The sequence below is a fragment of the Myxocyprinus asiaticus genome, chromosome 43, assembly GCF_019703515.2.
Source record: "Myxocyprinus asiaticus isolate MX2 ecotype Aquarium Trade chromosome 43, UBuf_Myxa_2, whole genome shotgun sequence".
Classification (NCBI taxonomy): Eukaryota; Metazoa; Chordata; class Actinopteri; order Cypriniformes; family Catostomidae; genus Myxocyprinus; species Myxocyprinus asiaticus.
This window is the reverse complement of record NC_059386.1, coordinates 30,857,650-30,872,663: the sequence shown is the minus strand read 5'-3', so window position 1 is coordinate 30,872,663 and position 15,014 is coordinate 30,857,650. Positions and strand designations below refer to the sequence as shown.

Genomic DNA, 15,014 nt, shown 5'->3' with positions numbered 1-15,014 from the left:
CTAGAACGGTGCTTTCCTCCACCAAAATCAGAATTTTGAAAATGCTCACATAACCGCATATTGATGTTAGGTAACTGAAAATGGAGGTTTCAGACTTCAGCCATCAGGTTGTGCTCAGTTAGATACAGAGAAATCTCATCTGTGTTGTTTTTTGTTTTCAGATGGCAGCAGTTTGTTTGACTCTATGGCCAGTGGCATGCGTCTCATCGTGAGCTGCATTTCGTCCTTCCTCATCCTCTCTCTGTTGCTTTTCATGGTGCACAGACTGAGGCAGCGGCGGAGAGAACGCATCGAAACCCTCATCGGAGGCAACTGTAAGTCCTGAATGTGTTATAGCATTCATAAAACATCAGCCATGACCTCTTTTTGTACAGTTGCATGTGAAAATGCTTTGATCTTTTTTTCTATTTGTTTTAACAGTTGCGTTTTTACATGCACTGGAACAAGAAATCATATGCCTTTTTTCTGACAGAATTTTTGCAATCTTTTACAGTGCATCATTTTAATCTGGGTCGAAGGGTACCTGGCTTTGACTATGGTCCAGATGCGTTTGGAACAGGCCTGACTCCTCTGCACCTCTCTGATGACGGTGAGGAGGGAGCGTTTCACTTCCAGGAGCCGCCGCCCCCTTATGCTGCTTACAAATATCCTAATATCCACCACCCTGAGGATCCTCCACCTCCCTATGAGGCCTCCATCAACCAAGACAGCATCATTTATATGGACCTTGGTATGCTTTTACAATTTAAACAAATTTTGCCCAAAATTGAATAGGGTTCAAAACAGTGTTACTATGAATGCAAACTTTAATACAGTGAAAAAGACACTCTATTAGCATAACATAAATATATATAAATAAATACAAATTTCTAACATTCTTTTGAATGTCCATGTACTAAAATAAAATATTTGATGCCATGAGTGTACCTTCATTTACTATTACTATTATTTTGAATGGCCATGGAAAATGAAGCAATGTGATAACAATTTTACCTGGTCGCAAAAAGTAGTCCGTTAATTTACCTGATGAACTTTCACCTTTTGCTGACCCTTTATGATTCGCAGAGCTAATGTGTGCTTCTAAAATCACTTGCACCTTTATTAGCAACTGACACATAAGTGCCAGCTTTACATGTCATACATTCTGCTTCCCACGGATCTCGACCTGGACGAAAGCATGGGAATTTTTTGTGTAAATTTGCACTTTCGTTTGGGCATTGTTTCCACTCAGCTGTCAAGCAACTGTTTGATGCCGAACACAACAGCGCTTCGCGCATTTGCGGAGAGATTGACAGGCAGGAATTTGGCCAGTAGTTGCTGCAAGCCTCTTATAATCGACCAGTTGGTGTGCGAGAAGGCGGGACTTACAAAGAGGGGTTAAAACAATGCAAATATGCGCGCGCACAATGAAGTATTAGACCAGATGCACGGACATTTTCGCATATTTAGAAATCCCGGCTGGACGCTTTTAAGGTCTGAAAAAGAGGACATGTCTGGGAAAAAGAGGATGTATGGTCACCCTAGTAGAGTCACATGTGGTAACCTCCTCGTGGTTGCTATAATGTGGTTCGCTCTCGGTGGGGCGCGTGGTGAGATGTGCGTGGATGTTGCAGTGGATGGCGTGAAGCCTCCACATGTGCTATGTCTCCGCGGTAACGCGCTCAACGAGCCACGTGATAAGATGCGTGGGTTGACGGTCTCAGATGCAAATGAGATTCGTCCTCCTTCACACGGATTGAGGCGAGTCACTACGCCACCACGAGGACTTAGAGCGCATTGGGAGTTGGGCATTCCAAATTGAAGAAAAAAAAAAAAGAGTATGGATTAAAAAAAGTCCTGTCTAATTAAAAATGACATGAATTGGTGGTCTGTATACAGTTGCAATCAAAATTGTTCAACCTCCCAAGACAGTAAGGATTTACAAAGGTACGTTTTTCTGATGACCCAGAATTTTTAAACAGATCTATATCAGTTGAGTGACACATTCATAGTCATAGTGTGAATATATAACCTAATATTTCTAAATAGCAGGATTTTATTTTTAAATACAGCCATGTAATAATTATTCAACCCCTATTGCATGTAGCTTCATGCTTAAGTTCAGTGTCGTAAGCAAAAATGTATTTCTATTCCAAAAATGCAATTAAAAATAAGCTGTCACATAAAATAATAGAGGAGATTATTTCATTACACAAGGTCATGGCTAAAACTACATGATACAACAGCAACCTTCTTGGGTGTGTAAGAAAGCAAAACTTCACCAAGGGAAATGTTGACTTGAATATTCAAGAAGGAATTTGGAAAGACCTGTGAAGAAGGTTTTATGGACGTATGACACTAAATTGAAAATAAGTTTTAGACCCATGGGTCAGCAGAACACCTGGAGTAAGATGATAAAGTGATGACGAACGATGCTATCCCCACAGTCAAGCATGGAGGTGGGTCAGTCCTGTTAATGGGGGTGTTTTGCGGCTGCAGGAAATGGCTATCCTGACTATGTGACTGACACCATGGATTATTTCAGGTATCAGAACATTTTGGCAAAAATGTGATGCCTTCAGTGTGTAAATTGAAGCTCGGTGATCACTGGATGTTCCAGCAAGACAATAACACCAATGATACATCCAAGTTGTCTAAAATCAGGTTCAGGGATAGGTCATGGAATGTCCTTGAATGGCCCTTTCAGTCCATCATTAAAATCCCATTGCAAATCTTTGTTGGGATTTTAAGGAAGCAGTGGCAGCACAGAAACCAAAGAATGTCAAAGAGCTGGAAGCATTTACTCATGAGAAATGTGTAAAAATTCAATGGAGAGGTGTCCGAAGCCTGAGAACACTTACCTAAAACATTTATTTGCTGTTATTAAGGGTAAAGGATGCTCCACAAATGATTGACTTTGGGGTTGAATATTTTTGACATGACATTTGTGGAGACAATTAGTTATTTTTTATTTTTAAATTTGGGTAAACTGAACTCTTTGTTCTCAATATCACTTATATGTGTATTAAAAACTTACTTTGACTGTTTACTGAGGTTTTCACATCACCAGAATGTATTGCTGGTTGGGGGTTGAATAATTTTGATTGCAACTGTAAATGTGCCTGATGGATGTTTTTGACCGCTGTGATGCCATGAGCGCTGCATTTTTAAAGTGCCGTTTCATGTTAAAAGAAGCTCAGCTTTTAAAAATACATCCATTCCACTGTGCCTTGCTATTTTGAATGCAAGAAATCATGCGTGAATAGCCCCTTGTAAGGCAGCTGCCTAGGTAGACGGTAGACAACAAAGCAGCTCACCAAGTTTTGGAACAGAGTTTACAGTAAGTGACCAATTATTGAGCATTCCTTCTTTTCTCTGCAGGGCGGGCCGGGGTTCCTCTGGCGACCAGGCATGCGAGCACCACGGCTGACTCTCTCCAGAGGGATTTTTTAGAGCAGACGCCCAACCAACCTCCGCCCCTGGAAGAGCGCGAGGACTCCATCGACAGCAGCACCCTACTGGTGTCTCCAGACACTCCCAGCGAATCAGAGAACAGTATCATACAGAGCTTCTCCACAGACTGCAGCAGTGGTCCATCGCTGAGCACTGTAGTATAGAAAAGGAGAAATACGGAGATCAGAAAGCCTTACATGCTGAGACTGATCGCTTTTCTAGGAATGAAGGCATTAGAGGCTGTAGGACTCAAGAAAACTCCGGCAGTTCAGAGTGAATACTTAAACCACTAAGGAGGACTATTTTGAGCTTGTTTTCGTTGGGTAACCCTCTGGTTTTTCAGCGTGAGCATCACTTTGTGCAAATACTTGCTTCAGTCCTTAAAGGGATAGGTCACCTAAAAAGACATTTCTGTTATCATTTATTCACCTTCGTGTCATTTGAAACCATATGACTTTTTGTTATGTGGAGCACAAAATTATTTATTTATAGCAAAATGTGCAAGCTGATCTTGTCCATAAAAAGTGAATGGTGACTTTTGCTGTAAGGAAAAATTTAGAGTGAATAATTACTTAAATTTCGGTCTGTTTCTCGCACAAAGCTGTCGTATGGCTTAAGTTGACTTTGAATACAGTATAAGTGAAGTAGTCCTTTGAACTACTTTTCATGATACTTTTATTGTCCTTTTTGAAGCTCGACAACCTCTGGTCACCATCCACTTTTATTGTATGGAAAAGAGCAGCAAGAACATTTTGCTTAATTTCTTCTTTTGTGCTCCACAAAAGAAAGTAAGTCATATGGGTTTGGAATGACAAAATGTTCATTTTGTGGTGAGCTATTCCTTTAGCTTGATATAAGCTTTCTCTGATACACATTGGGGAGGGGAAATAGACCACCCCTCTCTCTCTGAGATTTACACTGGCATGTGTCAATCACCTCACTTTGAGTGAATGAACCGCTTGATGAAAAGACGTTAAGGCCTCAGTGATTTAATGAATAAGACCTGACATTCTCTCAATGGAATTGTGCACACTGACTGTTTTCCTGGCACGAACAAGCAATTTTACCTTGACTTGATACTGCTCTGTCCAAACTGACCCCTCCAAACCCTTTCACAGGCTATTTTGGGTGGTCTTCCCCTGGCCTCCTGTATTCCTAACTCCTGCCCTGTCCGTATGTCCTAGAGATGCATAAAGGGCCGTTCACACATACAGGAATTTGCAGCAACAAAGTGACAGGAAGTTATATGATTTCCAGCGTGATGAGTGACAGACCGTTGCCGATGCAACAAAGCTGAATGGAACTCAACTTTATACAAATTAGCAGCAACACATTGCGGCGACTACCAATGGGAGTGCAGACAGTGATCTGCTGCTGGATACATTTGGATACTAGAAACCAACAGCACAAAGACTTGGCAACCTCCAGTGATTTAACCGCTGTTAGTGTGAGATGCCTCTTAAGGGATGGATCCATTTGGATGCGAGCAGTACCGTGTATTTATCTGAATTTTTGAGATGTCTGCTTTTTACATTTTTGGCTGTTGGATCAGTAGCATAAACTTAAAAAAAGAAAAACATTCTTGGATTTTGTTGACGTTGCATTTGATTGAGGTACGAATTTGTTTTAGTCTGCATTCTGCTACAACTTCTATATATCCTGCTGTGACGTTGCAATGCAAATTCATTGCGTAATTTTTGGAATGTCACTGTTAAATTTGAAGCATTTGCGATTCTTTTGGGAGGTGTACTTGTATGAAACTCTGTCTTTGGTGTATTGTCCCAGTGATTGATGTTGCATTTGCTCACATCAAAAAAGGGTGGATCTCACCAAATCTGTCAAGAAATGCCCGGTTCATATTTTAGCCCCAAATAAAAATATTTAGCATAAAGTTAATAAAGCCGATTTTTAGAACCATTAAAGTTTGTTGCATTGTGACATTATTACCATGACAATTAAGAAAACAATTAAGAGCATGGTGCTAGCAATGTCAAAGTCTCCAGTTCAGTTTCCAGGGAACACGCATACTGATCAAATGTATACCTTAAATGCACTTTAAGGGGATGTCCAGACAAGAAGCGTGCTTGTGCAAAAAAAAGGACGACGCAGAACAAAGTGCATTTACTAGTGCATTTACATAGAAAAACCATTGAAAATCTGCGCGGACGGATGCAAAAACGTTTTTGGTGTGAAAGGCCCTTAAGCCATTTTGGATTAAAGTGTCTGCCAAATGTGTAATAATTATAATAAATAGTGTGCTGATGGGACCGTTTTAATTTCTGTATAACAGAAATGAGAATGAAATGTGTTTTTATATAATTGTATTGATACATTTGGGGGAAATGTGCGTAATTATCATAAAAATGGTGTCATAATGCAAAAACTGTAATTGTCCTAAAAACAGGCTGCATTTTCTTTAAGCAAAATGTAATTTTCTTTTTTTATTTTATTTTTTTTTATATTGATTTTGGAAAGAAATATGACCTGGGAGTTTCTCTGAGATTTTCCCAAAAAGTCAGACACTACTTTTATTTACTTTTTTGGAATTCATAATGTAACAGCTCAGTTAAAAAAATATTATGATGATTTACATTATCCACACATTTTTGCCTCTCAATCTCAAAAAGGTGTTCTGAAGCAAATCATGGTGTTTGAAAAGTATATTTCTTCTTGTTGCGATTTGAGTTTTTAGGATTTAAGAGTTTAGTTTTGGCAACGATGAATTACAAGGTTTGCATTTATGGTTGGTCTTTTGGTGTGATGTGTGTGGATGTTCCCTTTTTTTTTTTTTTTTTTTTTTTTTTTCAGCACCTTTAAAGGTTCACTCAGTAATTTTTTTTTTCCTCATTTGAAAAGTTTTACTTCTAAAGAAATTAATAGTAATTTTGAAACACATGTATAAAATCATGACCACTCATGTGAGATGAAGAGTTCAGTCATATCAGTAACCTTATAAAAGCTCTTTTATTCTACATGGAGCAGGGGCGCCTCATGGGAGCAGCCATGTTAGCATGACATGACCAGCTGTATACTACTCGCTTAATCTCAGTAACAGCCTTGTTATTGGATACTTTCATTCATGGATTAAATTAATGGTGGCTTACTGTGCACAATGAGTTTCTACAATGACATTAGTAACTGAAAACTGTTTGAATGATGCAGCATTCAGGCCACTATGTGTCAGTGTAAGCCAATGCAAGTCACTTCAAAATACTTTTCCTATGTGGATGGTGTTTGTTTTGTCCACTTAATGAAATGTGTAATTAATGAAATTCCCAAGTTATATATGAACTTGAGAGATAGTTTGGTTTAAAAATATCTACTTGGTCTGCATAGTTGCTTACTGAAAATAACATATGTTTTTATAAATGTATCATCTTGATTCCTGTGGTTTTGTAAACTAAAAACATGCCTAATTTTTGCAACAAAAAGCCCATAGCAAAGACAATCAGGCATTTGTGATAATGCTCAAGTCATTTTGGCACACAGTCCAAGTACAAAGACAAATTAATGGGAAGTTGCCAGATAGATCCATTTTACTTTGCTAACGATTTATTAGCCATTGGACAATTTGATAGTGACCAGCACCAAAATAATTGAGGATCTGACATTTATAAAGATTTTTCCTTTCTGCTAGGTAATTATTTTCACTGTATAGTATTTTTATTATTTAATTTTTATTTTTACATTTTTATTCAGTATTTAAAGGATTAATTCACCCAAAATTGTACATTTCATCATCATTTACTCACCCTCATGTGGTTCCAAACCTGTATGTCTTTCTTCCATGGAACACAAAGGAGATGTTTGGCAGAATGTTAAGGACCAACTGGCTTTTTTCTCTCCATACAATGAAAGTGAATGGTGACTGATGCTAACATTCTGCCCAACATTTCTTTTCGCGTTCCACAGAAGAAAATTATATCGGTTTGGAGCAACATGAGGGTGAGTATATGATGATAGACTTCAAGTCTGGATTTTCATCAGCACAGATAATCCTGTGAACATACGTTTTTCTTTTCTAGTATGTGTGTTATAGGTATGTCAGTGAGTGGATCGGTTGTAGGCAAAGTGTGTAATGTGAAAGTTTCGCAGACCTGCGGTTGCATGGTTTACCCTTTTGAGCATGCAGAGAGTTTTGTACTCTTCTGCTGTTGTACTCTTTATTTCTGCTATGTTTACAGATGCTTGTCTACAAACTGAGGACGATACACAACCAATTCCTCTTTCCCACCTCCCAATTGCTGCATTTGCATAGTTTTTTTTTTTTTGAAGGAGATAATTGTGATTTAGCAAAGATAAAAAGCATCATGTTTTATGTAGAATGCAACAGTTGATTTTATTGTCAGTTTGCTTGACTTACAGTATTTTTGTTATTTTTTTTATGTAATGTTTGGCTTTTTTTGTCAGGACTTTGTTTCGCTCTTAAGTAGATGTGCATCTATCAAATGCCAAATAAATTGTACCATGAAGGACAAATATGTTTGGATCCCTTTTGTGAAGCCAAGATATGTTTGCATAAAATCTTGCTGCTGATTTGGGGGTTAAATCTTACAGCTTTTTATTTGACTCCTTTGTGTGTCATGACGCTAATCCAGAATGGCTCTTTTGAATATTCTCTTGAACAATGTAATGCTTTCTCACAGATTTTCTTGTCTGTCCTCATGTGTAAATCGGTCATTTGAGCCAACAGGGGGATCCCAAATGTAAGGAAGCACTCAGTTCCCTGATGGAAACGCCATCCCTCAAGTCTCCTGGGAATTCTTAATCCCTGAGGGGTTAGGCACCAATGCTTTTGTAGATGTGACATAAAGGTTTTATTGTTTCACTTGTCGCAGTTGTGATAAGATACTGTATATTGTCTCAAAAGAATTACAATGTTCACTCAAAAATGAAAATTCTCTCATCATTTACTCACCCTCATGCCATCCCAGATTTGTATGACTTTTTTTTTTCCTGTGGAACACAGAGATTTTTAAAAGAATATCTCAACCTTGTAGTCCACACAATGCAAGTGAATGGTGACCAGAACTCCAAAAGCTCCAAAAAGCACAAAGTTAATGTAAAAGTAATCCACAAGACTCCAGTGGTTGTATTTAGTCTTCTGAAGCAATCCAGTTGGTTTTATGTGAGAACAGACCAAAATATAACTCCTCCTTGACAGCAGTTTCCTTGGCGATCATGATTTCAAGCTTGATTACACTTCCTATTGCACCATCTAGTGCTCTGCACAAGCATCAAGTGCTAGGAAGTATAATTGAGCTTGAAATCATGATAGTGCCTAGAGACTGCAAAGACAAGATGTGAAAAAGGACTTACATTTTGGTCTGTTCTCACCCAAAACCAACAGGACTGCTTCAGAAGACATTGATTAAACCACTGGAGTCTGATGGATTACTTTTATTCTGACTTGATCTCCTTTTTGGAGCTTTTGGAGTTCTGGTCACCATTCACTTGCATTGTATGGACCTACAAGGTTGAGACATTCCTCTAAAAATCTTCATTTATGTTCAGCAGAAGAAAGTCACACTGGGATGGCATAAGGATGAGTAAATGATGAGAGAATTTTCATCTTTGGGTGAACTATCCCTTTAAAATTGTGTTGTATTATGAAATGTGTAATATATATATATGTTATTTTATAGTAGATCAAATGGTATATTTAGTGTTTTATATCAAACCTAAAACAAAACTTATTTTAATGAAATATTTTGCTTAAATTATTTTTGTGCTATGTTTCTTTTATGGGTTTTATAAGTCTAAAGTGTCCACTGCATATGGTCAGTGCTGGCATGTCAGTCTAGTTCCTCGTGTAACAAATGTTAATTGTGTGAGACCGTGGTGAGCACAGTGGCAGCGACACGCTCAAATGAGCAGTCACAGAAGGAAAAGACCTGACATCCTACCTCCATTCACGAAGATCAGTATTTAAACCCCTGTTTTCTTTGTGTTTCGTATTTTTGGGGTGCAGGACGGTTGGCAACATTAATTGTTTTAAGGGCATGATGCTACATCTGTTGCTGATTTTGTCTGTGGTTTCATTGGCACACAGTGATGATGGTGAGTGATGGAAGATGCATTGATAAATTTCCTCTTTATTGATGTCTATTATGGGTAAAACCGTTTCCAAAGTTAATATTTTGACAGAAATGTAAAATGTATCTTTTGGCTTTAAGGAATTTAGTCATCATTGTGTTTTGGATCAAAGAAAAGGTCAATTTATAGAGTATATCACAGATTCATACTATCTTCCCCCCCAATAGATTTCTGTTATGTTGAAAAGCATTGTGGTAAGTTCTTTTCAATTTTACTCTAAAAAAAAAAAAAAAAAAAAAATTATTCATGATGCCAAAAGCAACCATATTTGACATAATATTTCCATAACATCTTTAAGGGTAACAAAAAAACAAACAAACAAAAAAAAAAACTTTCTTTTAGATCCATATGCATGGGGTGACAGCTACCCCTCCTGTCATCCTCTTCTGTACAGCCATCATTCTCCGATCAACCTGAACCATGAGTTAACAAGGAACGATTCTTTAGACTCTCTGCATCTGGAGGGTTTTAATTTGACCCATAAAGGACAATGGAAACTTAGAAATCAGGGTCACTCAGGTAAGTGACTTTCTTTACCCTTAAAGGCTGGATTACACTGCACGATTTAAAATCTGAACCGGCTTTGAAAATACTAGGCATCACTTTGAAAATCAATACAGACAAGAAATGGCGATCACACACGGCCATGAGGGGTTGAGGTAAAATTTGTGTTATAGTCGTGTAGTGTAATCCAGCTTGGAAAATCCTAAGAATAAGGCTATGTAGGTATTCAAATAAACACAGATATAATTAATTTACCTTAATTTAGCATATACATTAATCAAAGCAACTTGGAGAACATTGAAGCTATACTTTTTTGTAAGTAGTAAGTAATTAGTAACCCATGACTTTGCATCGCTGGTGCCATGCTCTACCGGTTGAACTACAGGAACTGTAGCTCAGCTAACTTTTCATCTGAACACCATGTCTTTATGTGCAGTTGTGCTGGAGGTCGGTAACGGTATGCAGGTGAGTGGTGCAGGACTTCCTGGAACTTATCGCACCGTCCAGTTACATTTTCATTGGGGAAGTGTCTCCTCAAATGGATCAGAACACACCTTGGACAACATGAGGTTTCCTATGGAGGTGTGGGCCTTTATTTCACCATATCTCGAAACTAATAAACTTAAAGTACCAACGGCGATCACATCACAAATTTGTATGTGATTTTGACGTTTACAGATGCACATAGTTAACATCAAATCCACACATCCAAACTTGACGTCTGCACTGGAGGACGAAACTGGCCTTGCTGTGCTTGGAGTCTTCATTGATGTAAGGCGCAGTGTTATTATGTTGGCTTGACAAAGCCAACATACTGTTATTCTAAAAACATGGTTTGTTTTTTCAAAATTCCTAAACCAAGACCAAAATTTCTGACTGTAACTCCTCCTAGAGCTTTCAAGCTACATACACGAAACTTGGCACAGACCTTTAGACTGTTCTTACTCAGGTTGCTGTGACTTTTCTAACTGATCAGAATTACGGTTTTCGCACAACGGGCAATCAAAAATTCCCCAAATCCCATTGACCAACATTAATGGAGTGTTCAAACGGGCCAAAACTATTCAAACCTCAACTGTCGAAATATTCAAAAGTAAACAAGGTTTGTTTTATATCATTTCAAAGGTGGTGTTTTTGCACAATGAAAACTTTCAGCCCATCTCAAGCGCACTTCCTTCTGTCGCCTACAAAGGTTGGTTGAGGCTAAACTGTGATTTGCTTCAAAACAGGTGATTCTGTAATAAAAAATTCATAGTTTGTGTGGAAGTTCAATCCAAATACTGAATTTGTTGTTTTCTTGTAGGACAAACTAAATCAATCAGGCCTTTTCCTCTTATTGACCTGTTACCTCAGAACAACTTGACGCAGTATTACAGATATCATGGCAGTCTCACAACGCCACCATGTTCACAGGTGGTTTTGTGGACCATTTATGAAGTTCCCATCTACATTTCGTGGACTCAGGTAAGAACATGTTTGACTTAGGCCTGAAACATTCATAAAGCAAAGCAAGTACGCTCAAAGTCTTTCTAGCAAGTCAGTCCACTAGCGGCCATCTTTGGAACATTCTCGGGCAGCTATTTTTCTATGTAAACAAGCGGCATTCAAGAGCAGCTCCTGTCTACTTGAATGGGGTAAGACGGAAACCTGCAAAATGATCGGTCAAGATTACAAATAAAGAATATTTCAAATCAGCAGTAAAATCTGACATCACTGGAATCAAAAATTGTGCTTCTTTACCTCAGATTACACAAAAAAAAAATGTTCTGGCTTTTATAGCTAATGCGCATGGCGTATTCGAGTTGATTGACAGGTGATGTCTGTATCTAAAATGTGATTGGCTCTTTTACCTGTAAGGCGGGACATTTTTTGTACATCCGCTGACCGTTGAGCATTCCAATTTCTCCCATTCTTTTTAATAGAAGTGGCCCATCTCTGTTAAATAGTCTCTGATAACAGTCAATTTAGATCACATGAGTCTTCTAAACCAATTATATAATGGCCCTCATGTCAAGGATCCACGTTTAGAGTGTTACGACAGTAAAACGCTGTTGTGGATACCATACAAATGATGGGGAGAGCCGTAAACTCAAACCTACCTGTCACAAAATTGTCCATGACTTTTCTTATAAAACACCTATTTAATCGTAGTAAACTCCAAAAGAATTGTTAAGTGTAAAACATGTTGAAGATTAGTGGGCAAGTGATGAGCTGTTTCCTCAAAAAAGCAGTTTATTTAGTATACTGGTCAAACTGAACAACCTCTGGTCTCCTTGTCAGTGTACAGTCTAGTACCCCCTTGAGTACTATGTATGTACAGTGGAACCGCATGCTTGCAATGCGTTGGCCAAGCATTCATGTCTGCAGTTGCGTACTTGCGCAGAGTATTGCTGCGTCCAAATCTGCATACTCTTATAGTATGCCTGACTGGTTGGAGAAACTATATCTAGTTTACTATATATAAACTATATAACCAATCAGGTAGTGCTTTACTCATAAAAATAAATGACTCTTGCCTTTCTATCCTATCTTTTGGAAATCAGCTTCCTGGACATACTTCATCCGGGAACATGGGCATTGTCCCGTGACCGATATGACGTAGTAACAACAAATTTGAAAATAGTTTACAATTTAACCACAAATGAAAAATGTTCTTAATTTATATAGCACTTACAGTTGAAAAAAGTCGCCCGACTTGCAGTTCTCAGCCGTTTTTTTTTTTTTTTTTTAAACGGTCTCCTCAATTCACATGGCATTATGAGATAGTAAAGTGTCCAGTGCATGCACTTTTCAGAATCTCGATAGATGTAGTTGTAGTCATTCGCATATTTCTCGCCTACTGTTTTATGAATTTTGAGGATTCGGACAACCTACTCCATTGGCATACTGCTTTTGGCACATTATATACACTCACTGAGCACTTTATTAGGAACACTATGGTCCTAATAAAGTGCCCAACGTGGTCTTCTGCTGTTGTAGCCCCTACACCTCATGGTTCGACGTGTTGTGCTCTCTGAGATGTTATTCTGTTCACTATTATTGTGCAGAGTGGGTATTGGAGTTTCCGTAGCCTTTCTGTCAGCTCGAATCAGTCTGGCCATTCTCCGTTGACCTCCTTCATCAACAAGGTGCTTTCGTCCGCAGAACTGCCGCTCACTGGATGCTTTTTGTTTTTGGCACCATTCTGAGTAAACTCTAGAGACTGTTGTGTGTGAAAATCCCAGGAGATCAGCAGTTACAGAAATACTCAAACCAGCCCATCTGGCACAAACAATCATGCCACTGTCCAAATCACTGAGATCATATTTTTTCCCCATTCTGATGGCTGATGTGACAGTAAACTGAAGCTCCTGGCTCGTATCTGCATGATTTTATGTACAGGTGTTCTGGATCTGGTTATTGAACGCACCTTGAATATATATATAGTTTGCAGGTCTTTAGTGCAGTTAATTTATGCCAAATATAAATGTTGTTTCTAAACAGGTGAATAGAAATTAATATTTGATTTATTTTGTAAGTTTGAACAGTTTGTGAGTGGAATATATTCCACTGAAGAAGAAGCAGATGAACAGGTTCTCCTGCACAACAACTATAGACACATCCATCTAACCTACAGTCGGACCGTGTACGCTTCCAAAGACGCCAAGCTACTCACCAATGGTGTTTCTTCGCTTGTGATTTTTCAGCTTTTAAAAATTTTTCTGTTCATTGTTTTTGTAAACTTTTAGCATTTGGACATTGCAGGACAACAACACATAACATCTACTTCAATGAGTCTGGAGTCTGTTCTTGGTTTGGCACATCAAATTCTGTGGCAAAAACTACTCAGAATGTATCATGATCCAGCCTAAATGAAACACTGCAGTAGTTAGTCAAGGGCAATTGTTGAGGACATGATTTGTGAGTAAAGCAAATTGTAGTTGGGAGTTAGATTGCACAACAGCCCCATTGATAATCACAGGGTTTCATGACTACTCATACTAAGCTGTTAATGCTTGAGTGATTATCCTTGTAGGGTATCCCCATTTACGTATTTCCCTGGTCTTTGTTGAACTAGTTCACCCAAAACCTTTTCTTTGGTGAATTCCCCTTAGTCATATGTAAAGGCCACTGTTTAAGAGGTATGATCTAGTAGAAGATAAAGTTTCAGCTCATTGCATAGGTTTCAGGTTGACTATTAAGAGTAACTTATAGCCATTCTATACCATGTATGTAAATACAAACCAAACTTGGAAAAGCCAATGTCGATTTTATCATTCTATGAAAAACAAACTTACCTCAGATGCAAATTTCTTTATATACTGATGTATATACATAGTTAAGATAGCAATAGTTTGACTTAAGTGCAAAGTGTTCTTATACAAATAGGATTGATGTACATGAAAAGTGTTTAAATAAAACTGAAATGACACTGTGCAGTCTGATTGCTTGTAATGTGTGAGCCAGTCAAAATAGACAACCATGTTGTTGTAGTGGTCATACCCTTCACGTCCTGTTACTGACACTGGGGGCACTGCTGACTCACACAAAGAACAGTTGTCTCTCTTCTGTAAAGTTTGTCAGTGAGGTCACTCCCTGGTGCTCACTGACAGTAGAAAACATTCACTTGAGACAAGCTCATCCTGAAACTTAAGGGCTATTTAGGTAGAAACAGTATAGCCTTCAATCTCTGTCACCAGACTTGTATCAAATGGCTTCTGTAGACTTGAATGGGGCTATGAAGAGTAACTCAAGGTAATATGAAAGCCAGATGGTGAGGAAAGGCTGTGCTGACACCTCCTACTGACTAAAATATCTGAAGGTATTAATCCTAATTAAACTAGGATTAGCCTGCCCCTGTTAACTCCAAATCTAGAAATCCATCATGAGAAAACATCCAAATTGTTGTATACAGTGGCAAGAAAAAGTATGTGGACCTTTTGGAATTACCTGCATTTATGTATAAATTAAAATCTGAAAGTCTTAAAATCTGTTTTGATTTT

General features: G+C 38.3%; 2 protein-coding genes across 4 annotated transcripts in view; both read left to right on the top strand.

Annotated features, from left to right (window-relative positions):
* The window catches only part of LOC127433410 (integral membrane protein DGCR2/IDD-like), a 32,795-nt gene extending 26,562 nt beyond the window's left edge, over positions 1–6,233 (top strand). For all 3 annotated transcript variants that reach the window (XM_051685305.1, XM_051685304.1, XM_051685303.1), the window contains 3 exons: positions 162–314; positions 494–730; positions 3,361–6,233. In XM_051685305.1, the coding sequence (XP_051541265.1) occupies positions 162–314; positions 494–730; positions 3,361–3,596 (626 nt within the window). In that variant the 3' untranslated portion in view covers positions 3,597–6,233. The remainder of the gene's footprint in view (positions 1–161; positions 315–493; positions 731–3,360) is intronic.
* Positions 6,234–9,160: 2,927 nt separating this feature from the next.
* On the top strand, positions 9,161–14,443 carry LOC127433436 (carbonic anhydrase 4-like). The gene is made up of 8 exons (XM_051685346.1): positions 9,161–9,492; positions 9,696–9,722; positions 9,871–10,047; positions 10,469–10,614; positions 10,711–10,803; positions 11,158–11,224; positions 11,336–11,496; positions 13,551–14,443. The coding sequence occupies exons 1-8, from the start codon at positions 9,435–9,437 to the stop codon at positions 13,758–13,760; spliced, it is 939 nt and encodes a 312-aa protein (XP_051541306.1). The 5' UTR covers positions 9,161–9,434; the 3' UTR covers positions 13,761–14,443.
* The last annotated feature ends 571 nt before the right edge of the window (positions 14,444–15,014 follow it).

What these genes read in the sequence shown, in the direction of transcription:
- LOC127433436 (XM_051685346.1), top strand. Translation starts at nt 9,435, where the DNA reads ATGATGCTACATCTGTTGCTGATTTTGTCTGTGGTTTCATTGGCACAC. An exon ending in ATTGGCACACAGTGATGATG is followed by an intron (nt 9,493 to 9,695) that starts GTGAGTGATGGA and finishes CCCCCCCAATAG; the next exon opens with ATTTCTGTTATGTTGAAAAG. An exon ending in TCTACATTTCGTGGACTCAG is followed by an intron (nt 11,497 to 13,550) that starts GTAAGAACATGT and finishes TTATTTTGTAAG; the next exon opens with TTTGAACAGTTTGTGAGTGG.